This window comes from Etheostoma cragini, chromosome 13 (genome assembly GCF_013103735.1).
Source record: "Etheostoma cragini isolate CJK2018 chromosome 13, CSU_Ecrag_1.0, whole genome shotgun sequence".
Lineage (NCBI taxonomy): Eukaryota > Metazoa > Chordata > Actinopteri > Perciformes > Percidae > Etheostoma > Etheostoma cragini.
The window spans coordinates 2,592,759-2,617,843 of NC_048419.1; the positions used below are offsets into that span (position 1 = coordinate 2,592,759).

Below are 25,085 nucleotides of genomic sequence, written 5' to 3' on the forward strand. Positions count from 1 at the left end.
TCCACTGCTACTGGACGAGACAGCGGATCGTAACTCTTCTTCTCTTTAGTGTTTCTTTAGGCTTTGTGTGGGGCAGCTCAATGCTGCCTTCATGGGAACAGGACGTCAGAGTATCATCTTAAATAAACTCCGTACTGCAGCGTTATGAATCAGTCTTGTTGTAAACTTTATAGTCTATATTAAACGTTACCATCATTTCCTTTTAATAAGTCAATGAACATAGCTGTTGAACATTTTTCTTTCAAAGATACTATTTTTTTTATGAGTTTTGTTAACAGTAGTAACAATTAAAGGACTAATAAGAAGAAGTATCATAACAATATTAGGACCTAATCATTAGGTCACCCTAGTGGGGTGCTGGTCCCAAAAAGGTTAAGAACCACTGGTGTAAAGTATGTCACAGCTAAACAAAGTTTGTATCAAGAGGGCTCAATCCAGAATTGTAAATAATGGCCTTTGCACTCAAAGTTGACATTTGCTGGTTTGACGTGGCTGTAATACATTGTGTCATGTTGCATTGTGGGTTGGGCTAAAGGGTCAAGATGGCATCAAAGAAGGACTCTGAATCTGTATTTGTTGATATATGTAGCATTATGAACTTTGTTTAGCTACTTTACAATTTGGATGTGTGCTCTGTGTTTTGTTGGATGTTTTTGATTCACAATTAGAGCAAGTGGTTTGCAGGTAATAGCATATGTTGCATAGTGTTACTTTTTATGCATACAGTAGGTGTACATTGCTGTTTGTGCCAGTAGTACAAAACAAGTCCTTTAATCCCACCCACTTTCTCACTGCATCAGCAATACAAGAAAGCCTGCAGAATTTGGCAACACAATGCTGTCATAAAAGCATGATTCTTGATTCATATGTGGTAGCCATTTAAAAAAGAAATCGCACTATGTCAGCCACAACTACCTCAAAAATTCACTTCACAGATGCCCTTTGGATCCAACTGTGCCCAGGCTGTAGCACAGCCCAGCACACCCGCAGCCTCTTTCCTGTTCCATAAACCTTTGATTATTTCTTGCTTTACTCTGCCTTTCTCCTCTCCTCTCTCCATCCCCTCTCTGATTTCTTCTCCCTCTGCCTCACTCTGTCAGTAAAGCCAAGAGAGGAGAGAGAGACAGAGAGACCTGCTTTCTGCTTGCTCTGCATTATGAGAGGCAGAGCGAGGCTGAGGAAAGATAGCAGCGAGAGAGAGGGATGTGAGAGAGTGAGCGCTAGCAGCAGTTAAGCAGAGAGCCTGTGCCAAGAGGAGGAATGCAGCACTGCATTATGAAAGCCATAGGATATGGGTTCAGCTCCCTGTGAAAGATAAAGGAGGGAAGAATTTAGAAGATAAAATCCATCATATGCAATGTTGTTACTACAATTCAAGCTACGTAAATAACAAATACATCACCCACTGCCATATGTAATAGAAGAACGTGGAGCATAAAGGCTTTTTTTTAGAACATGGAATAAAATCTGCAACATTATCTGGTGAGGTCCATGTTTAAAAAGAGTGTTTGGGAACCAGATGCAAATACATCCAAAATCTTGTCGTAGGAGAAATACACCTCCAACTCTCCTAAGTCTAGGAATGGGAGGAGACTGGTAATAATCCACGTCAGGGAAGAGCTTCACTGACACAAAAAAGAGTGCCACAAGCTTTGATCCCCTTGCATTTTCTCATCCAGATTTCTTCATGAACAAAGCCCAAGATTTAAGGTCGGAAGTGAAGCAGAAGAACACAGGCGAAGGACAGAACAGGGGTATATTAGACTTACCATGCATGATTTTTAGGTCAGCCCGAGGCCAAACTTGGCTCCATACACCTGCCTCTCTGCAAGCAGGGGGCTCCATCCTTGGCATGGAGCTGTGTTGTCCTGAGTTATTTTGGGGACAAAACTGAAATTAGCCACCACCTTTCGGCACTATGAAATTTTATTCTCAGTGCCTTTATAAAATATGATGTGTTTTGGTGTGTGTGTGGACATTTGTAATGGGGCTGATATAATACAGTTTTTTCATTGAATGCCAATTCCCTTTGGTGGAGACAATCAATGAAAGGGTTACCTAAAATCATTGGCGTGAAAAAGACTATGGATTGTTTGGGTTTAGATTACATTTGTGATTGAAATCTAAAATGGTGGACAGTTATATGCAGCAACAGTACAGTTCACTTTGGGGTGAACTTTGCTTACAGCTTTGGGGGTGGCAGTAGCTCAGTCCATAGGGAGTTGGGTTGGGAACCGGAGGGTCACTGGTTCAAATCCCCGTATGGACCCAAAAAGTTGGGAGCGTGGATTGGTGGCTGGAGAGATGCCAGTTCACCTCCTGGGCACTGCCAGGTGCTCTTGAGCAAGGCACCGTACCCCCCCGACCGCTCAGGGCGCTGGTTCAGCTGGCAGCCCACTCACTCTGACATCTCTCCATGTATAGTGCATGTATAGGTCCTGAGCATGTGTGTGTATTTCAGGCCTGTGTGTGAGTACTAACAAAAAGTGTGTACACAGAGTGTAGTGCAGTAATTTCCCCATTGGGGACTAATAAACAAATTATCTTATTATCTTATCTTATCACATTGTTCTGGTACCAAGTGAAGCAACAATAATCTCAGCCCATAGGAACCCTCCCTTGAAGCAAAAACTGACATTAAAGGAGTGTATGAGTGAGCAATCAATCAACCATGAAATGACACGTCGACGTATGTTTTCATATACGTTTTAACACCTGGGAAAATAGACAGTGACTTAAAGGTGCAGTAAGTGGTGCTCCGCAAAGACATTTGAACTCAACTGCCAGAAAGATACAAGAGCCCCTTCAGAAACTCGCCCCCAAGATTCCCGGACTGGCTGCCATTTTTCAATTCAATTCACTTGTATTTATAGTATCAAATCATAACAGTTATCTCAAGACACGTTACAGATAGAGTAGATCTAGAACACTCTCTATAATTTATAAAGTCCCAGCAATTCTAGTAATTCCCCCAAGAGCAAGCATGGTGTGACAGTGCGACCGTGCCCAGTGGCGAGGAAAAACACCTTTTAGGAAGAAACCTCGGTCAGACCCAGGCTCTCGGTAGAAGGTGTCTGAAGGGGCTGGTTGGGGGTGTGATGCACAGCGTCAATAATAGTCACAATAAAGATAATGGAACAGTGACAAAAAAATGGTAGTAGTAGTAGTTCATGTCAGAGCAGGGCACTGCAGGGCGTTACAGGGTGTAGCATGCAATAGCAGAGCATAGGTGGACGTAGCGGGATGCAGCAGGGCTCAGCAGGACACAGCAGGGCATCACAGAGCGTAGCATGGTGTAGGACCAAGGTGACAGCTGCTGGAAGATCTTGGTTCCATCCTTATCCAAGGAAATATGCTGTGCAAAAAAAACACTCCTACATTTTTATTTTGCTGGATGGTAGGAGAAGACTCATGAATATTCATTTGGGAACTCATTCCTGAATGGCTAGTACGCGTTGGCTGCTCTGGTTGGGTTGGTTAGATTTAGAGAAGAGGAGTGGGATTGGTTATGGTCAGGGTACAAATTTCAGGGCGAGCCAATCAGGCAGGAGTCTTCCCCCACCGTCCTGTAAAAAAAATAAAAATAGCTGGCTGTCCGGCACATTAGAACTATAGCGTTTAGTTTCTGTCGGCCCCATGAGAAATTCTAAGTAATGACAACAAAATTGTTCTTCCAAACTCTACTGGAATTCTCCTTTTAATTTATTTTTATTTGCATATCCATGATCCCCATGTGTTTCCTATCAAAAGGTTCAGAACAAACTCAGCTTTCTGGATTGTGATGCCCAAAATTGTACCAGAGCAATGTGTGAAGAGATAATTTGGCCCTTAAGCAGAAATATTTCTCCACTTGCTTGTTAGAACATACTTACAGTCAATTATTTTGGTGCATGAAACAGGTTAAAAATGAAATTGCTTTTTGAGTAGGAGTGTTTGGATTGTTTGGACTCAGCGGTGCGTCTTTTGTCCTCAGAGGATTAAATTAATGCTTTGATTTTGATCTATGCAATGCAATTAGTTTAATAAGTGGTTTTGAACAGTCATGGCTTCCTGTCATCAGGAGGGTCTGGAGCTGATCCAGGAGAAGCCGGAGCTGCGTTTGGTCGTTCAGCAGAAGCTGGAGGAGATCAGAGAGTGCTGGAGCGACCTGGAGAGCACCACCAAGGCCAAGGCGCGCCAGCTCTTTGAAAACAACAAGCCCGAGCCGGCGGTGAAGAGCTACTCGGACTTGGACCACCAGCTCTCGCACCTGGAGCAGCAGCCCCCCCAGCTGGAGCAGGCACACCATCTGCCCACCTTCAATGAGCAACTCCAGAAATTCCAGGCAAGTCGCAAAGCTCCCCAGGGTCTCTCTGAGACCTTGTTAGCACCGTCTCTTGAAATAGTCTTACTAAAAACCAAATGATTTTACGTGTAAAACAATGGTGTATAAATGTATTGGTCGCCTGAATGTTTCTTTTAACTCTGTCATTTCACATCTGATTGACCCGAGGTTCAGTGCTTTTTGATACCAGTCACCCTAATGGGATTACTGGTATAGCTGTCTTTTTTAATTGGTGTCTGTCTTGTGCATCTGTATCTTTTTTGTTTTTTGTTTTGTTTTTATGGACCGTGAATCTAATAATAAAGGCTATCTAATCTAATCATTGGTGATAAGCACCATCACCTGGTCACCCTCTGACTTCTGTATCCCCGGCTTTGTCTAACACAGAAGTCTTGATTGCTTTTTAAGCCAAGGCCCCTTAACTGAAAGAGGGATGGAGCAGAGCCTCCCTACTGCATATATTCTATAAAATAAAGTGGCATATTAAACTGGGCCTACAATAACAAGTAGGGCCGCCTAAAGCCTTTATACATACTGTAACTTTTCAATGCATACAATACTGATAAATACTTGTTGGCATGATTTTGTAAATCATGTTTTAATGTTAAAACATACATGTGGCACAGTAATTACTTAGTGACTTAGCCTACCTATAGGCCAGTAGGCCTATCATCCGTGGGGATTTATATACTTTTGTGACACAAAGTATGAGAAAGTATGTGATACAATCTGTTGAAGATTTAAAAAAGATTTATAAAATCATGCCGATAATCATTAAAAAAGCATTCAATGCACTAAAAATGTATGTGTATTGGCATTAGGCCGCCCTTCCTGTTGTTGAAGGCCCATTTTAATATGCAACGTTGTTTTATACAATATATGTAGTAGGGGTCCCTTTCACCTAAGGGGTCTGTGGCTTAAAAGAAATTAAAATCCCCTGGTCTACATCATGTGACATGTAACAAAAAGATGATTTCTACCTCCACAGCACCTTTGGTCATGAGAAATGTTTGTTAAACTAAAACTTTCTAATCTGCCTTGATGCAGCGAATGCTTCTGACAGACTGCATACTTCAGCTCAATGTTGTTGATGTCATTTCCCCCCGCTCTGACATGTGTCCACGGAGGCCGTTGTTGTGGCGTGCTCTTAAGCACGAGCTTCAGTGGCATTAAAAATATGCACCATATGCTTGTTTTCCTTAAAGCAAGGCAGTCCATTACATAAAATGTTCCGACAGATAAACAGCTGATTGTTGCCGTTTGTCTATCTCTCATATGGCTGTAACATGACCTTCCCCTCCCCTCCGGTGCAGGCTATGGAGTCTCAGATAGGGGACTTTTACAAGGATGTGGGAGAGCTGGGGAGCTTGCAAGGGGTCTGCCTACCCCAGCGAGGGATGATGGCAGGTGACAGGGTGGGCGGTGACAGGGAGGCCAGCGAGCAGTCAGGTGTGGTAGAGACCCGCATCGTCCGCCTCATTGAGCCCCTGAAGGAAAGACGCCGCATCCTGCTGGCTTCCAAGGAGATGCATCAAGTCGCCCAGGACCTGGAGGACGAGATGGTGAGTGCACGCTTCTTGTCTCTCCCATCCTTTCCTTCTAGGGACTATTTGGGGGTGAAGAAAATTGAATTGTGATTTTCCTGCCAGATGTTGTTTGTTTTTTTAAGCTACATATTGCGCCTTTTACCATCAAATTACATTAAATAAAGTAATAAAAGACGAATGAAAGATCCATGGAAAAAATGGCCACGGCCTTTTTCTGTGACGTGTAACATTATTCCAACATTTATCTCCTGGAAAAACATATAAATACAATCATGAAATGAGGAATTAAAAATGTAAACCAAGAATTCAACTAAACATGTCCCATTGGATTAATTGTGGTCTTCACGATTAGCTAATCACATTCTTTCAAATTGCGATTTGATTTGAAAACAATGAATCGCTCAGCCCCACTTCCTTCCACATATTTCCTTTTCCATACACATTGTTTTGTATTCTCTTCTGTAGATGTGGATTCAGGAGCGGCTTCCCTTGGCTTCCTGTAAGGATTATGGAAATAACCTCCAGGTTGTACAGCAGCATGTAAAAAAGAACCAGGTAAGTGTCAGAGATGACATTTGGCCCACGGCCAGCTGGAATGTGACCTTACCCCGCTCAGTGTGGGAACTTACCTCCAATTTGACAGAGTCAGAGAGGAGGATGCTGTCCAAAATGCACTCCATCCTGGACAACTCCTCCTTCAGCGACAGACTCCAACACCCACGATGCACCACAGTGCGCCAAACAACATTGTTCCTGCTTGTGGCCATCAAACTATATAACTCCTCCCTCTGAGCGTTACACGCTTAGTATCAAAACTGGTCTTACAGCACATATCTCCACATCACTCAATATTCTTATATTATTATAATATATACATAATTATGTACAATAATTACTTGCGGCAATACTTTATAAGCTACATGTGTTATTTATTTACTTCTTCACTATTTATGTTCATGCTGTATTTATGTTACAATAGAATTTGTACAAACCATTTAAAACTCTTTTTAACCTTCTACTTTAATCTTCTACGCAACGTTTTTATTTAATTCTTACTGTAGCTATGTTACTTTATACACTTATTGACTTGCTATATTATTACTCGTATTTTTACCTTGAATTTGAGTGTGAGCAACTGCGGGTATCAATAAATTATTCTGATTGTGATTGTGATTGGTCCTTCAGACTCTCCAGAGGGAGCTGACGGGGCGACGCGCCCGTGTGGAGGAGGTTCTGGACCGGGCGGGGATAATTGCTTCGCTGAGGACTCCTGAGGTGGAGTTTGTGCGTGAAGGGGCGGCGCATGTGCGCCAGCTGTGGGAGGTTTTGCAGCTGGAGACAGAGAGGAGGTGTGTGATGCTGGAGGCCACGCTGCAGGCTCAGCAGTACTACAGCGAGGCAGTCAAAGTGGAGTCCTGGCTGTCAGGTCAGAAGCTCCAGCTGGTCAATGAAGAGAAAGGCACGGTACGGACAACCCTGGCACTTTGTTGGCATAAACGTGAAAGTGAATCCTGTACCCTGACATCATTCTGATATTTCTCAGGACGAGGCAAGCACCCTGCAGCTGCTGAAGGCCCACCTGGCTCTTGAGCAAACGGTGGAAACATATGCAGAGACAGTAGGCATGCTATCCCAGCAATGCCAGCGTCTACGAGAACTCGGACACCCAGAAAGGTGTGGCCTGACCCAACGTCTCACGTGCACTCACAAAGCAGCACATATAGCCCAAGAAAAGAGGAAAGTTTAATTTGTTCATGCTCTTATCTACCGTGTAGGTTACCATAAGGGTGACATGGTCAACGCCCACATTGTTGGTAGCTGTAACATGTAGTTTTCTTTCCATTTTCAACAGTGATCAGATCACCAAGCAGCAGTGCCACATAGACCGGCTGTATGTTTCTCTGAAGGACATGGTGGAGCACAGGAAGACCAAGTTAGAGCAGCAGTACTGGCTCTATCAGCTCAACAAGGACGTGGAAGAGTTAGAGAAGTGGATCACTGAGCGAGAGACGGTGGCCAGTTCCACTGACCTGGGCCAAGACCTCGAGGATGTCACGGTCAGTCCAGCAACACCATTTGGGATCATTTCAGTGTACTCACAAAAGTTAAAAGACCAGTACAACCATAAGACATAATGCAGATATGTGAAATGGGACTCCCTGGTAAGCAATCTAAAGCTTGTGTATAGGGGCCCAGACACTAGCAAATACAACACATTATGAATACTTTCATGTTGTTCTACAATATAATTTACAAAAGAAGAAACCCTAACTACCCTAACCCTTCCTAATTGGTCCCAAGACATTTAGTCCATCAGTCTAAGCCTTAGTTAAATAGATCAAATGCAATACACATCAACATATAACTGATATTGCGGTTGAGATCCGGAAATGATGGTGGAGACTTAAAAGAGTCCAAAGATATCAGATCATTTGCAGCTTTATTCAAACAGTGAACAAACTTTCATGACAAACAGAGCCGCCTTTGTACACACACGGATGTCTATACAAGAGTGACCAATGAACATCAGAATAACTGCGTTTTTATTGTCTTCTTGTCCTGCACATGTCAATTTATCTAGTTCTGCAAGACCATGTTCCCTTCAAAACAACTCCTTATTTGTGAGATACTTCTAATAATTTGACACGTTCCGATCTATTCCTACAAACTAGGACCCCCTTATACTGACCCTGCCCTGGAAGCTCCCTGAGAATAGTTAGATACATTTGAACACCTGCATGCGTAAATACCAACATATCAGTAACAAGTCAGAATAACAGTAGAATTAAATCAAAGGATTTCAGAGTCACTAGTTCAGATCTCCAGGTCCCCAGCTTTCAAATTGTAATACTTTAGTAGTAGCTGTTGTCTTAGTCTCTTTTTGAAAGCAGACACAGACAAAGAGATTTTTACAGCATTATCAACCTCATTCCAGACCTGTGGCCCTCTGCAGACCAGCTGAAGCTTGTGCTTGTGTGGTTGGTAACCTACTCCAACCAGAGGACATATTCAACTTTTATATGAGATGATATGAGAAGTTTACGAGAGAACCCCATGTGAACTATATGATGTATTTCACATGAAAACAATGAAACGCGGTTTTATTTTTGAGGCAAATATTGTAATAAATACTTTAGTTGTAACAAAAGTATTGCTTGCTTTCACACTTTCTTAGAGGCCAAGTGTGAAAGCAGTAATAGTAAACGCAGAACACATAGTCCCATCATGTCAAGGCATAGTTTTCTGCTTACCATCTATGACAAAGCCCAGACTTACTCATTTACAGCCCAGCCCAGCTTTCCTCTCATATTTTATTGTTATACTAAAAGATAATAGAAATGTGTTTGTTTCAGCACCGCATGTCTAAATGAACCATCATGTAGTAATTTTCTTACCGGCGTAGACTTAAGAATCCACCACACTGTAAGAATGTAATAATCTTAAATACCTCCACATATATACGTTTTTATCTAGCAAATGGACCAAATCATGGTTTGTGCGTCCCTGATTTTAATAGGCAAAGAGAAGAGAAATCAACTTAAAATATTGAATTTAGTTTTAATTCCTGATTTCTGATTGATTACTCCAACACTAACGAGCACAAGCTACAGATACAAACTGAATATCCATGGCTTTCCATGTGGCTAACGGGGCTCCTGCGAGAGAGAGAGCAAGAGATGAAGGAAGTTGACCATACAGGATATCCTCGCTCAATCCAGCATCATTCTGAGGAGACGGCGATTACTTATGACGCACAGCAACCCAACTGTCCTATCATGGATCGAGATTCATAAAGCAGCCGTTTCAAAGAAGAAACACATGATGTTTGGGGACTGCTGCTCCAGTTATTCCAACTATAGATCTATTGTGGCGTCAGGGCGTCACAGAATGTGACTGATATAAATAAAAGCCTTCAGTTAGATTTTTACTGAAAGAACAGTAAAGACAAACAGCATTACAACCTGCTATAAATACTCTAAATAAAATCTTAATCTTTTGTGAGGGACTAAAGGCTCAGGTTGATGTTATAGGATATTATATTACTGCAACCATGCGTCTGTACAGCTGTATAGTTAAAAGCGTGTTTCCGTTTCATTCAAGACTTCTATATCACATACACACATACAATCATTTTCATGTTATTTAAAAAGTTAAGAATATCTTTATTATTAACATATAGCCTGTTCAAAGTACTCATTTTGTCTGACCAGATGTCCTAAAACTCAACAATATTCAACTTATATAGAAAAACTGAAAAAGCTACTAAAAAAAAGACTCATTGAAATTTGAAAGGCTAGTACACACAACAGTAAATGTTTGGCATTTTGCTTGAAACATGACTCAAACAATTTATCAATCAACTAAACAAGCAACAATATTCTTAGAATGTAAAGCACGCTTTCAAAAACAACAAAAACAGTCATGACACTCATACAGGTGATATTGCATCAGCAAATGCATTATTGCTTTTTATCAGAATCACTCAGCTTGTGTTAATGTGTCCAGTTCCTGCGGTGTTGTGTGCTTTGTGCGTGTTCCAGGTGCTTCAGGAGAGATTCACCAAGTTTTCCTCAGAAACCAACAGCATTGGCCAGCAGCGCATGGAGCAGGTGAATAAAATGGTTAACGAGATGATCGACTGCGGCCACTCGGACGCGGCCACCATCGCCGAGTGGAAGGACGGACTGAACGAGTCGTGGGCCGACCTCCTGGAGCTGATGGAGACGCGCAGGCAGATGCTGACAGCATCGCACCAGCTGCACAAGTTCTTCACTGACTGCAAAGAGGTACAGTCCACACTAGGCCTGCACGATTCGGGGAAAAATATGAATTTTGCTTAGAATTAATATCACGATTTTCTGCCACAATGTTTTTGACCATGACAAAACAAAATAAACTGGCAGCACCAAACATAGATTTCCTTTGGCACCTATATCACATTATTCATCACCACTGAGGCCTAAATGAAGAAAAGGGAGAGCATTAAGACCTATTTTATACAGTCTGTTTAAAATGCATGCAGCATTTGTGATGCAGTCGGCTTGTAACATTATATGAGAATCAAACATTATTAAATTATTACATTTTTTTGTTTGTTTTTAACTCCAAGTTATTTAACAGTTAAATTGTGAACAGGGTGAATCAAGTTCACGATTTTATAACGATTAATGGTGCCTAGTCCACACAAATATTTGCCTGGGATTTAGGTGTACAGTGTCCTTCATTCATCTCTCAGTGACATGCAACTGTTATTTTTTTTAAAGCTCTCGTCGTAACACCGCTGTCCTGTGTTGTAGGTCTTGGCTCAGATCGCAGGGAAGATGAAGCAGCTGCCAGAGGTGAGGGCGTGCCAAGCCAACATCACCAATCCAGCCACCCTGCAGAGACTCATGCACTCCTTTGAGCATGCCCTTCAACTGCTAGTTGCGCAGGCAAGTGAGGATTGCTTCCTGACCGCATCAGTCACACAGTACTTGGAGCAAAAACAGAATTAAATAGTGATTGTGAGTGACAGATTGTTTTTTTGCTGTTGGCTTACCGCTAAGCTTGATCTGCGGCGAGAAGTTAGCAACCAATAAAAAAATGAGTATTTAAAAAAACTTGATTTGCTGAAAAGTATCTGGCCGGAATGAGAAAAAGCAAAGCATACCAAATCCACTTTTAAGAATTGGATGATCAAATCTCCAGACTACTGTTGCTAGTTTTTTAAAGTCTTGGTAAGGTGTGAAAACATGAAAAAAGAATCATCAAGTATCATTGACATATCAAAGCATCTTTTCTTTGACTTAAAAAAGAAAAAAATGGGATTGTTCAGATAATTAAAGCTATGCCCCTCCTCACAAAGACCATCAAAGACAGCGCCATGTGCAGCAAACACCACCATAATAAAACCTCCATGCAAATATTAGCAATGTTGATAGGTTAATTTAGACTTAAATAGACCGTATTAGCTTCATTATAAGGCTCAAATATGTTTTGCAGCCCAAGATAGATATCTTTTAATTTTTGGGGCCAAAATGGCTCCCTTGGTAGTAGAGGTTGCTTCCCCTCTGCCATTCTTCATCCATCCATCCATCCATCCATCTTCATCCGCTTATCCGGTATCGGGTTGGGGGGCCAGCAACTCCAATAGGGGACCCCAAACTTCCCTTTCCCGAGCCACATCAACCAGCTCCGACTGGGGGATCCCGAGGCGTTCCCAGGCCAGGTTGGAGATATAATCTCTCCACCTAGTCCGGGGTCTTCCCCGGGGCCTCCTCCCAGCTGGACGTGCCTGGAACACCTCCCTAGGGAGGCGCCCGGGAGGCATCCTTACCAGATGCCCGAACCACCTCAACTGGCTCCTTTCAACGCAAAGGAGCAGCGGCTCTACTCCGAGCTCCTCTCGGATGACTGAGCTTCTCACCCTATCTCTAAGGGAGACGCCAGCCACCCTCCTGAGAAAACCCATTTTGCCCGCTTGTACCCTGGATCTCGTTCTTTCGGTCATGACCCAGCCTTCATGACCATAGGTGAGGGTAGGAACAAACACTGACCGGTAGATCAAGAGCTTTGCCTTCTGACTCAGATTTCTTTTTGTTACAACAGTGCTTAAATAGAATGTAATACCACACCCGCTGCTCCAAGTCGCCGACCAATCTCACGCTCCATAGTCCCCTCACTCGCGAACAAGACCCCAAGCTATTTAAACTCCTTCACTTGGGGTATCCATTCAACTTTTATTTATCCTCGAGAGACCATTGAGGGGCTACCTTCATTTTCAATGTCATCGAGTCAGATTACAAAGACAAAAACTGAACAGCAACAAAGAAAGTACTATCATAAGAAATATAGAAAGACAAAAAAAAAAATCTGAATTGGAAAATGATTTGATAAACAAATTAGGGATGCCAAAGAAAGTACAATTTTGTAAAGCAAGTTGAAGTTTGCAGGTGAAGAACCAGATGTCTAAATTGTCCAAGAGGCACAATTGACTTTAAGAAAGTGCTGTAATTTCTTCTAGGAGTCAGGTGCACTGAAATTAAAAGCGTTTTTTCTATGTATGAGTTTACCTAAAGACGTGCTTGTCTGTTTTGATCAACCAATAGGCAAAAAAACCTAATTAAATCAATTCAATTCAGTTTCAACAAACACAACCATTGTTCTGCACTGACGATACTGCGATGAAGCCACTAACTCCCTCCATGCTGTCTTGGTGCAGGTGAGGCAGCTGCAGGAGAACGCTGCCCAGTTGAGAACCATCTATGCTGGTGAGAAGGCGGAGGCCATCATGGTCAAAGAGCAGGAAGTGATGGAGGCCTGGAAGGAGCTGCTGAGGTCCTGTGAGGCCAGTCGCGTCCAGGTGACTTCAGTAACAGACAAGGTGCAGTTCTTCTCAGTGGTGCGTGAAAACCTGATGTGGATGGAAGGCATCATGGGGCAGATAGTATGGGATGACCCCAGGTAAGACATCTTTTGTCTTTAAAGCTGTGTTAAGTAAAAACCATTGCATACACTGCAGGGCCACACAAAGGGCCACACTGGAAAATAATGATTAAGGGCAAGATGTGTGTAGTTTTTTGACAAATATCTTTGTATTATTGCATGTCTCATATAGGGGTGGGGGAAAAAATGATTTATTATATATATTCTTTTTTTTTTTATTTCCTTGACTGGGCTAAAGGTGCAGCGACAGCAACACAGGATATTAAACCTTTAAAATCTTATATAATCTTTAAAAAAGCAGGATTTAGTGCATCTAGTCCTGCTAGCAGCTCTGTGAGACTAAGGCTTATTGTAAAGGAATGTATGTTTGATCTTGAGTAATCATCATGAAGTAAATATAATAGTTGTCCAGTTGTCCAGAGGGTGTTGTCAGCAACATCTTTGGCAACCTATAGCCTATCAGAAGGGTTTATCATGTTGTGTGCATGCAAGTATTACATTGTCTTTCTGTGAGAACAGTGTAAGATGGTTCTGCTGGTGCAACAGGAAAAGTCAGGGAATCACCAAAGTCGTTATATTATTCTTTTTTACCTCATTCATCGTATTAGCACTAGTACTGTATCACAATATGTCAACTTAAGCATAAAACTAACATGTTACTCTCTGCAGGTATGAGGATCCACTGTTTTGCTTCATTTAACCTGACTAATCTGATCTATTCCTCGTTAGGGATTTGACGGCTCTGGAAGTAATGATGAAACAACATCAGGATCTGAAAGCTAAAGTAGATGGCCGCAGCAAGACCATACAGCAGTGTGCAGATCTGGGCAAGATCCTTATAGCTGCAGGCAACCCTGCATCAGAGGAGGTCAGGCTAACAAACAGTCCACGTCCACCATAGGGTTAAACAATTGGTGCCACGATATGCAAGTAATATACAACTGAGACACTAAAGTGCCTGTAGCTAGCCAAGCACATCAGATTTAAGCATGCCAAAAGGATTATTTTAGCAGCCAATGTCTACCAGAGAAGGCAAGTTAGCTGTAAGTTAGCTAATTTTATCAAGCTAATCACATGTAAACTTAATACTATAGCATTTTGAATTTTTCCAGTTTCCCCTATGACACAAGTATTGTACAAGAATGCTTCAGTTTTGGCCTAAAACTGACGTTTGGATATTTGTGCACAGTGCACACGTTACAGCCTAAAGGTGCAATAGGTAGGACTTAAAAAAACTCTAGACTCTGTCATATTTGCTGATCCTATATTTGAGTAGAACTACATCAAGCATTCAAAAAAATCTGTCTCCTCTGGCTCCACCTTCAGCCTGTAGTGCGATTTGCCAAAATCCGCAGCTCCCTGTGCAGATGCACCAATCAGGACCGGGGGAGGATGCGTGTCAATCACTGCTCAGGCACACGCATTCATTCTCTCCTGTGGGGGCAGGGGCTCAGAAGACCATTTGGGTTTTAGTAGAAAGGGGGGAAGGGACCGACAAGTTGTTGATGTTCAAATTCAAGTCTTGGGTCTTAGTAATTCTACCTACAGCACCTTAAACATTAGCTTAGTGTCAGTAGAATCCCACAGTCTTTTTAGTCGTTTTGTTTATTTTTCAGAGCTGTATCCACTTTTGTCTTCATAAAAGCTCAGTTTTGGGTTTGACAACTTATCAAAACTTGTATTATGGATTATTTCACACACATCGCAACACAGCAGCCTTTAGGCATTTTTTTGTTTGCTAGCAGACAGAATGGAGGCAGTCACCCAATACAAGTCAACGGAAAGTTGTGTTCCCCTCTGGAGGGGGCGGGATTGTGCTCTGTCTCTATGTCACAAAATCATATTTAACCATAAAATGTCTTGATTCAGCTATATGTTGTTGGATTGTTGTGGTCATGATTGCTATCTGTCTGTCACCGCAGATAAAAGAGAAGCTGGACAGTCTCCTGGCTAAGCAAAGAGATCTTGTTGAAAAATGGGACAGACACCAGGAAAGGTTACAGCGCAGTGAGTAACTCCATACATGACTACACGAGAGCAGAAGCAGCTCTTAACATAACACTATGTTAAATGTCAAATGGGTTTACACTATAAACGTTTTATCCACTTTGTCCTTTTATCATGAATGATGTATGAATCTTATTGTTTGCGCTAAAATTACACTCTGAACATGACTGAAATGATCTCTCACATAAATATCACCATAATGTACACAAGCATGTAATGGATTTCTACTGGAGTGTGCATTGGTGTAACCATGCTGTTGGCTTGCTGTCGCCTCCAGAGCAGGAACATTTCCAGTTTGCCCAGGAGACGGTAAAGGCGGAAGCCTGGCTGAAGGCCAAGGAGCCGCTGATCACCTCCAAGGAGCCAGAGGGAGGAGGGGCCCAGGCGCAAACAGACGAGGTTGAGCAACTCATCCTTCGCCACGAGGCCTTCCGCAAGGCTGCTGTAACCTGGAAAGAACGCTTCAGCTCTCTCCGCCAGCTTTCCGCAGTAAGCTTGACTGTAGATAAATGTTTAATCAGTTTGGTGGAGTCACAATTTAATGCTGCTACAGGAAAAAAGAATTTGACCTTGGGATGTTGTGTTTGCTTAGCAGGCATGGGCGCATGCCTTGTGGTTGCACCGTTGTGGGCTTGAATCAGTCCCATGACGTTTACTGCATGTTGTGTACCCTTATTCACTGCACCCCATCTGCCTTTCATGCTACATTGCTTAGTAGGCAATAAGAGACGGTTCTGAAATGAGCAAATAATTCCTGATAACTTACCCCCCATTTTGGACCCGTCTTTGTTTTCTGGCTTTATTTGGGTTGAAGTTGTGCTATTAGTTATTTAGTTAACTCTCTCTTTAGGCTGAGAAGAAAAAAGAGGAGGAGAAAAAGACAACCCCACTCTCCAGCCGAAGGATGTTCCCATTATCATGTCTGACTCCCAGTGTTCCCGCAACAAGTGCTACCTCATCTTTCTTGAGGCAAACGGTACAGGCACATATAGAACCCAAACCCTTACAGACCAGGCTGGATCTGGGTGCCACCCCTTCAACCCAGAGGTTGTCCTCAACTCTAGCCAGCTACAAGCCAGTTATAAATGGATCAGGCTACCAAGGACTGGAACAGCATTGCAGTGGGAAGCTTGTGAGCTCCTCGTACCTTGGGATGAACCACCAGGCGGCCGGAGGTGGAAGTGATTCCGGTTTCTCGGCGCTGACCTCCCAAAGTGGTGGAGCAGACACTTCTACTTACCTTGGGATAAACCATCACACTTCTGGCAGTGCAGAGAGCTCTGGGTACTTTGGACTGACTACGGGGTGTGTGGGTGGTACGCAAAACCATCTAGGGAGTGGCAGGTTAGGAAGTTCAGGTAACATAGCTCAGCAGCCAAGCAGTGGAGGTATGGGAAGCCCTGGCTTTCTGCCTCAACAAAATATGGGCAGTTCTGGATACTTGGGACATCAACCTAATTTAGGAAGTACAGGATATTTGGCACAACAGCCTAATATGGGCAGCACTGGGTATTTGGCACAACAGCCTAATATGGGGAGCACTGGGTATTTGGCACAACAGCCTAATATGGGGAGCACTGGGTATTTGGCACAACAGCCTAATATGGGGAGCACTGGGTATTTAGCACAGCAGCCTAATATGGGGAGCTCTGGGTATTTAGCACAACAGCCTAATGTGGTGAGTTCTGGATACCTAGCGCAGAATTATCAGAGCAGTGGGGGATTGGGAAGCTCAGGCTTTCTGGCACAAAATCATTACAGCAGTGGAAGTCTGGGCAGTTCTGGATACCTGGTGCAGAGTGGTGGCATCATGGACCCTAAAATGGCGTATGCATGGCAGCACCTGAAAGCTGACTTTATGCAACCCAGGATCAACCACATCCACAAGGCTGTAAACCCCCTTCTAGAAGCCAGCAGAGTTCAGCGGGAACAGTTTGGGGACATCCCAATGGCAGACATGGTGGGGCCAGAGTCAGGGCTGGAGCTCCTCCACGGCCGTTTGCAGAGGGATCCCCGGGGCAGCCGCTCTGATCCTCAGATGGACCATCTCAGGCGAGAGAGGGAGTACAAGCTGGGTAGACAGACCTCAAGCGAACAAGAGATCCAGGCCAGGCTGAACGAACTGCCTCTGATTGTGCGTCAGGAGCGCTACCGGAGGCGCCTGGAGAGGCAGTCGTCCAGCGAACAGGAGGGGAGCGGCAAGCAGAGGCTGCAGAGACAGGACTCGAGTGACCTGGAGGGCTCTGTGAAAGAGGGATCTGACAAACGCTCAGGGTATGTGGATGAGCTGTGCTGGTGACAGTAAAATTCAAATGATATTTACAAAATGTGCCTAATCAGCACTGTCCAGTGTGATTCTAATTCATTTTAGGGTCACATAATGATGTTTTCTGTTTGTGTGACTCATATCTGTTGTCACTGCAGGGAGAAGAGATCTACTATGGCAGAGATTGTAGAACAGGTCCAGGAGAGAGAGGCAGCAAATGTGAGTTAAATTACATACAGTATAAATCACAACGGTGTTGTGTATGTTCTTTCCTGTGTGACTTGTTGTCACATTCTCTTTATTCTACTTTCTCAGGCACGAGGAGATCCTTATCGCCCTGGAAGCATCCTCTCAGCACCTGTGACTCGTTTTGACGGACGCCCTCGTGCGCGAGACCGCCCCAAACCGAGGAGGAGGCCCCGTCCAAAGGAACCTGAGGAGACACGACGTTCTCGCTCAGCTCCAGCCACCGGTGCCCCGACGACACCTCAGCCGCCTTCACACACTGCCCATAACGAAGGCTTCCTCTACCGCAAAAAAGCCACCACATCTGACCTTGAAGCTCAGCAGAGAAGCCCAAACAGGTACAACCACTACTGATAAAACTCATACAACAGACATAGCTTACAAATCATTGTAACCCTAAACCCTTTAACAGGGCTTGTCCAATTATAGCAACCGTAAATAGGTGTGTCAAGCTTTGGATTTCTCCACATGCTGAAGAAGTGTCCATTGGAGTGCGGCAAGAGTTATAGTCACCCTTTAAAATGTTTAGTGCTGTCCTTCCAAAAACACAAAAGTGTAAGGAATGGATAAAACTGTATTTATCTGCTCTAACATAAGATGCAAGTGTTAACCCTTGTGTTGAATAATCTTGATTATATATATTTGTTTTCCATAATTGAGCAGCCCTAGCTTCCAGCACAATATGTGTGTATGTAAATTCATATTTATGACCCCTTCTACAAGATGGACACAAAATAAATGAATTGGTGTTGAGTCCATCTTTAAAGGAGACCTATGTGCATCTCCGTATGTTTTGTCACATATATAATGTTACAATGTCAGATGTTCATATTAAACATGCTCAAAGCTTTAAATCCCTGTGAGCCAACACCTTCAGATTTTATAATGTTCTGGATGCTTTGGTTTTAACAGTTATTCTACTCTTGCTGGGAATGATGTCATAAGGGCCAGTTTTATGATTATCTGCTCCAGGATGGCACACTATCGCAGTATTGACATTCCATACACTGCTACATGTAGCTTCATGCTGATGTCAAAGAAACCTATAATCTTTGATGCAAATGTTAATCTTTCCCTAATCTAGGAACCGAGCATGTCAGACAGACGGTAAATACAGGCGCAGCAGCCATGACCACAAAACTTTCTTTTAAAATATTTAATCATGTAAACATGTCTTAGTACAAATTTGAAAATGTGTAAAATAGGTCTCCTTTAATACATCATAATACATCCAAGTTATGTCCAGACATGTATTCAATCTTAATTTGTTAAGATCTGCTTCTTGTCTCATTTTAATTTCACAGCAAGTCCTGGGTGAACGTATATTGTGTGCTGAAAGAGGGACAGCTGACCTTCTACAAGGATGCTCGGAACCACACCACGACATACAATGAAGAGCCTCCTGTAGACCTTAGTAACTGCACATTCGATCCTTCAATGGGATACAAGAAGAAGAAGAATGTCTTCATTCTTCAGTAAGAGCTCTTCTATATCGGCAGATATTAATGGCAGAAATTGTGATTTGAAATTATGATTTTACTGAGGGATTTTCAAGTGTAATGCGGTTTTACATTTAAAAAAAGTAATTATTCCCTATTTCACCAGATTTCAAAGCACAGAATATCAAACATGTGCAATATTGTTCATTCATTAGACATGAAAATGGCATTGCAGTTAATGAGAAACTGACAATCATTGTTGATTTTTTTCTGCAACAGAATAAACGATGGAATCAACTTTGCATTCCATGCAAAAGATGAGGTAAGAACATTCATATTTGAGGCATGTTAAAGACGAGCAGACATTAGGACGTAATCCACTTTCCTTACTTTAGACCTTCTGTGTGCCAAATAAGAGGTCCATGAAAGACCCCACCTCTAGGGCCAAATAACAGATGTCTACACTTTAAGAAATAAACCTTGGATTTAGGTTTGCTGCAGACACATATTTTGTAATGTCAAAGGAAAGGTCTGGTGATTTTGTCAACAAATCCTATTAAAAGGCCAAAACCGATGAATGTAACAAATATTGTGTGTGTGTATCAAAAGCCTGCTATATCTTAATCCTCTCTGCTATAGAGCGCCTTTGTCTATCAGCCCCACTGCTGTCCCTCCCCACACACACAAATTTTGTTCATTGGGCTTTTCAACAGACTCAGAATCAGATTCAATCACAGAGGTCACGGAATAACAACCCTAGGAACTTGATTACTCTTTTTACGTCTAGAGATAATAACAGAGCTTGTTTTTTTTCGCACATGATACTGAGAAAAGGGAAATGCGTAGCTGACTGAAGTTAAGGGTTTGTGGCCTACCTGGCGTTCGTTGTCTTGGTGTGTCCCCAGCTTTGGTGTCTAGTAGTCCATTCCTCAAGTGACAGTTCATTGCTTTGACATTCAAAACATAAAAATAACACTAACATAAACTAAAATTAAAAGAAGGGATGTTGATGGATAATTACAGACTAGAATATATCAACTTTTACTCAATACTATTTCCAAATCACTTTAATTGTTTTTTTCTAATGCATTAAAATAAGACAACAATAAGACAACCCAAAATTATTAAAAGTAGAGATTTGTACTTGCCAAACATGTTGTGTGGAATCAATCATGTTATTTTGGGTAGTTAAAAAGAACAGTGATTTGGAAAATGCGTCAATATGACCCAAGGACAACATGAGGGTTAAATACCTAATTATTTTCCAAAGGATCTGTCATTATACCTAAACTAGTTTTCTGGGGAATTTCATGGGAAGACAATGCCTGACGTGACTGGTGCGGCAGTCCTTTACTGGCCTTATTGCTGTGATCTCGCCTCAAGCAGGAACTCAGTAGAGGGATGTGTAGTAAGAACATAAAAAACTGCCTGTAGCTACAACCGCTCTTTGTATACATCAGGGCATTGAGAGGCAGCATACATCCAGTATTATCAAGCTGAGAAATTTGTTGTGCCAGCTTGGTTTAGCCTAATTCTCTTCTTATTCTCATAGCCCTGTGTATAAAATTAGTTATCCTCTAATAGAGCCATCAACGTCTCCCACATGAGCGAGGCAGCAACATCGAAGCCATGGTTAGACTCACAGGAAGGTCAATTTGCTATAAGACAAAGCCCAGACAATCCTCATTTGTGAGCAAGCACATGTTTAGATGCCAGAGAGCTTGCACACTAAGGGAATTATTAAAATAGATGTTTGTGGGACTAGAGCATGGTCAAGTGGCACAATGGCATTGTGTTTACATGCAGACAAAGAACCGGAAAATAGTCTATACGAGTATGGTGAAAACAGGGGAAAAAAAGAATACTCAACATTCAAGTGCAACTCCTTCATAAAGGACTGCATTACTTTGACTGACTGGGAGTCAGGAGACCTTGGGGTATGAACAGTGAAATCAGACGTTAGTTCACTTCCGTTTACGCATGTGACGGTAAACGTGATGTTCATAAAGCTAAAACGAAAATTGTCACAGCTGCATTTTGGTTATGTTTGGCCACAAAATACTAAGTTAATTTAAGAAAAAGGTCATGGTTTGGGTTAAAATCGGACGTTACTTCCTATTTTACAGATAGTTCTGAGATATCTTTTAGATTAGGATTTTAGAATTCTATGTGCAGGATTTGATATCAGTTCCACCAAAAAGACATGTCGCCAACGACTTCTCAGATAGTGTCATTTTAATGACAGTTTTTGAGGTTCAACGATTTAAAAGAGTTAATTAGTTCATTTAAATTCAGTTCAAAGATTAGAAAAAAGCCTAAAAATTAAAAGATCTTTGTTGCAGAGCTTCTTTCCTTGATCCTGCCCCAGTAGTCACCAGATTGATCTCAGATGGTTCCTGACCCCTAGGTTGGAGAATCATGTCATTTACTAACTGGTGGGGTTGATTTATGAAAGTGAACTATAAGACACTGAGAGAGCAGCCCCAAAACAAAAATGGGTGAAAGTACAACACTCTTTCATGGTCGTAGTTATTTTGATTATGGCTTTATGTGTTCTGGAAACATGTCCCATCTCTGTCCACCCACCCAGGGCTCAGCGTGTACTGACTCCTGAAATCAGTTTGTTCTCCAAAGTGGAATTTCAACAGTTGGAATCGGTTTCTCTTCTTTATTGCAGGCTACATTTTGTGTAATGATGAAATGGTATAAAAGTTCCAAAACCCAATATGAAAAACATGCAAAAGAGAAAGATTACATAACAAAGAGACTCCTTGACGTGTCATTTGCCTGTCTCTGTAGGAGGACCTCAAGGCTTGGACTTCAAACATTACCACCTGCATAGCTGAGCATGAGGCCATGGGCACGTGGGACAAGCCGGGAACCTCGTCCATGGACCCCGACCACTCGGAGAGGAAGGAGAAGTCGGAGGGGGACGCAGACGCCAGGTCCGAGAGGTCCGAGCTCGCCGAAGGGGAGGAGAGGTCTGAGAAGGAGAGGTCAGAGAAAGGGGATGGCTCGGAAAAGTTAGACACGTCCGAAATTGCCGACAAAAATGAGGGCGGGGCAGGGGGCTCAAGCACGTCTGGAAAGAGCAAATGAAAAGCCCCCTTTTGTGTTTTTAAACATTACTCACGGACAAAAGGCATAGGAGGCGGTGGGTGGGAGGGAGGGATGGATGGATGGAGAGCATGTGCAGCTAGGTTTTGCTGATCCTCAGTAACAGAGCTGGAACACACTGAGGTCCACGGTCCTTGGACTGACTATTGTTACTGTGACGGACTAATCTCTCAGCCCCTCCCCTTCAACCAGTCAATACATCAGTGCTTGCATTGTGGCCACCTGCTGGTAGATAGGAGGTCGGCCCAGACAGACAGACTCCCAACAAGTGGTCCCAGGAATTAGTCACTGTCACGTCCCCATTGTTGATCGTTTAAGCTCTTGGATTCACAGCATCTTTCTGTATGTATCTTTGACTGATAATGTAATGCTCTTGTCTAGGTAGACAAACCCGAGAAGAGGTGAATGAAATGTTTCACAATATCAAAAAAAAAGGAGAAAAAAAAAGTTTTTTGAAGCAATATACTTTTTTATTTCTTCTCTTTGTTAAAGAGAGAAACGGGGGAAAAGGAAACAAGAAATAATTGCAAATGTGAACTCTATGATTTGTCACATTCACGTAAGCGTACTCCGGGCAGTTGTGCACCTTAGACACTTGACACATCTGTATACTAATCATAATGACATTTAATCCCATCACATGGCTAGCTTTGACTCATGTTAATATAATGGAATGCTGGTGTTACCCACCTGACTTCATTGGTGTCAATGAATACACAGTTCTACGGTTTAGTTTCCGCTTTTCATTTTTCTTATTATTGTTATTTTTTTGTCCACAATGATCCATGTCAAAAAAAAGAAGCTTTCCATCAAATTCTAATCCAAGGTGTGTTCAAAGTGGCAATGCTCAAAGTAATACTAAGCCTATGTGACACAATGCCTTTGTATACATGACAACAATCTGAACATTGCATGAAAAAGTCTATTATTAGTGCACCTGTTAAACTTGCCTTTATTTTGATGTTCTTGAAATAAGTTGGGCAATATTGGAATTGCAATAATTTAATGTGAGTGGTGGAGAAAAAAAATGTATTTTACTATCAAGGTCCACTTCGGAAAATCCATAGGTAAGTCTGACAAAGTATGTTTGTCAGCGAGCATGAGAAGAGAAAGGGATGTTTTTTTGTGGGGTGGGGGGGAGAGATATACCTGAGAAGTGACTACTCCTTGATCTGTAATATGAATGAAGAAGCCAAATGGCCCCTCTGCTGTTTGTACTGTATTACTGCAATTTATTTTCCACAGAATGTATTGATTTCAGCTGTGAAATGTTCAATCACCACAGAGTTTGTGGTGCCCAAAATTGTAAAACCCTGAAGCAGTTCACTGAGAGCAAAGCCTCTCTGTACCGTGTCTTTCATTTGAAGTTCAAACTGATTGGAATCTCTCCATCTAAGGCAAGTTAAATGTAAAACTGTCATGGTTCAGTCATGAATTGTATATACCTATCTTTGTATGTATACCAATAAATCCTGTGCTCTAATAAAACAATACTCTGAACTGAAATGGGTAAAATTAAAACATTTGTATTAATCCACCAATAAAAACAATCGTCACTCAAATATATTAATGTTTACGACATTTAAACGGAGAATATGCAAATTAGGAGCCACTATTAAAAATCATACTGTATATACGTACACCAGTATGTAATTGTATGAAACACCTTTTACCAGGGAAGAGCAGCAGGACATACTGTATGCTTGTTGTATTTTTTATATGCCAATATGTATTCATATCAGATTCAGGAGTTGCCCCACAGCCCCAATAACAACCTGTATTACTAGCTGATTGAGTAGCCTGTGTCTGTGAGAGGTGTGCTAAATTTATAAAATATCTATATATATATACAGTATATCTATATATATATATATATATATATATATATATATATATATATATATATATATATATATATATATATATATATATTACACATGTGATAAAACCAACTAGCCTGGGTAGTTCAGTACATGCTGCTCTGAATAATCACATTATTGGTGACTAAACTCAAGTAAAGTATGCTGTGATCACAGAGATGAACAGACATTAGTCCACGTCTTGATTGTCATGTATGTCAGTTATCGTTTTCATATTCAAGTACAATTAAAAGTTTCATTAATGTCAGTAAAATGTAGCCGTCTTGACACATTGCACTCACATTAAAGACAAAAGAGGACTAAACATGCAGGGTGCAGTAAAACACAAGCATCAGCTCAGACTTTCTTACAGTGTTTTTCCATTATCCATCCTGTCAAAGTGCACCTTAAATATGTGTTTTTCTTTCTACAAAGACACCAAAAGTATATCTCAGATGCAGCAGTATTTGAATCCACTGACTTGAGGATTGTAGTGACAGTGCGCTGTATCTCTCTGTATCACTGCAGCCTTCAAATGAGTCGAATAAGAACAGATAAGCTGTGTGGTGTGAATGTTATCTTCATTTGTCAGTCACTGTTTGTCTTTTTACATAAGTGCCATGTCATGCAGTTGGCTGAAACAGAGGTTCAGAAGAGAAAACCACTGGTGATTGAGTAACGGCAGTCAGCCTGTCATTGCAATACATATTTTTTATCATTGAAATAGAAGCTATAGTATTTTCGTGTGGCTGTAATTGTTCTGATTCCTTGCTCATGGCAGATATTTAGCCCGCATAACCATGTGCGTTTTTTTACGTGTTTGCTTCCCATCACTTTTTTGAAACCCACGGGGGG

At 42.0% G+C, this 25,085-nt stretch overlaps 1 protein-coding gene and 1 long non-coding RNA gene across 4 annotated transcripts in view; one reads left to right on the plus strand and one right to left on the minus strand.

Annotated features, from left to right (window-relative positions):
• Nucleotides 1-23,960, plus strand: part of sptbn4a (spectrin, beta, non-erythrocytic 4a) — a 33,552-nt gene extending 9,592 nt beyond the window's left edge. For 2 of the 3 annotated variants that reach the window (XM_034890505.1, XM_034890506.1), the window contains 18 exons: nucleotides 4,061-4,324; nucleotides 5,638-5,886; nucleotides 6,337-6,426; nucleotides 7,057-7,335; nucleotides 7,415-7,608; nucleotides 7,724-7,928; nucleotides 10,413-10,658; nucleotides 11,169-11,303; nucleotides 13,073-13,314; nucleotides 14,026-14,164; nucleotides 15,219-15,303; nucleotides 15,581-15,792; nucleotides 16,154-17,577; nucleotides 17,728-17,788; nucleotides 17,885-18,153; nucleotides 19,120-19,290; nucleotides 19,534-19,576; nucleotides 22,054-23,960. In XM_034890505.1, the coding sequence (XP_034746396.1) occupies nucleotides 4,061-4,324; nucleotides 5,638-5,886; nucleotides 6,337-6,426; nucleotides 7,057-7,335; nucleotides 7,415-7,608; nucleotides 7,724-7,928; nucleotides 10,413-10,658; nucleotides 11,169-11,303; nucleotides 13,073-13,314; nucleotides 14,026-14,164; nucleotides 15,219-15,303; nucleotides 15,581-15,792; nucleotides 16,154-17,577; nucleotides 17,728-17,788; nucleotides 17,885-18,153; nucleotides 19,120-19,290; nucleotides 19,534-19,576; nucleotides 22,054-22,353 (4,608 nt within the window). In that variant the 3' untranslated portion in view covers nucleotides 22,354-23,960. The remainder of the gene's footprint in view (nucleotides 1-4,060; nucleotides 4,325-5,637; nucleotides 5,887-6,336; nucleotides 6,427-7,056; nucleotides 7,336-7,414; nucleotides 7,609-7,723; nucleotides 7,929-10,412; nucleotides 10,659-11,168; nucleotides 11,304-13,072; nucleotides 13,315-14,025; nucleotides 14,165-15,218; nucleotides 15,304-15,580; nucleotides 15,793-16,153; nucleotides 17,578-17,727; nucleotides 17,789-17,884; nucleotides 18,154-19,119; nucleotides 19,291-19,533; nucleotides 19,577-22,053) is intronic. The other variant, XM_034890507.1, reaches the window with a different exon arrangement.
• The window catches only part of LOC117955802, a 22,912-nt gene continuing 6,556 nt past the window's right edge, over nucleotides 8,730-25,085 (minus strand). Inside the window, exons 2-3 of the long non-coding RNA XR_004659129.1 lie at nucleotides 16,932-16,937; nucleotides 8,730-8,740 (exon numbers count right to left, since the gene is read on the minus strand). This is a non-coding gene — a long non-coding RNA (uncharacterized LOC117955802). The remainder of the gene's footprint in view (nucleotides 8,741-16,931; nucleotides 16,938-25,085) is intronic.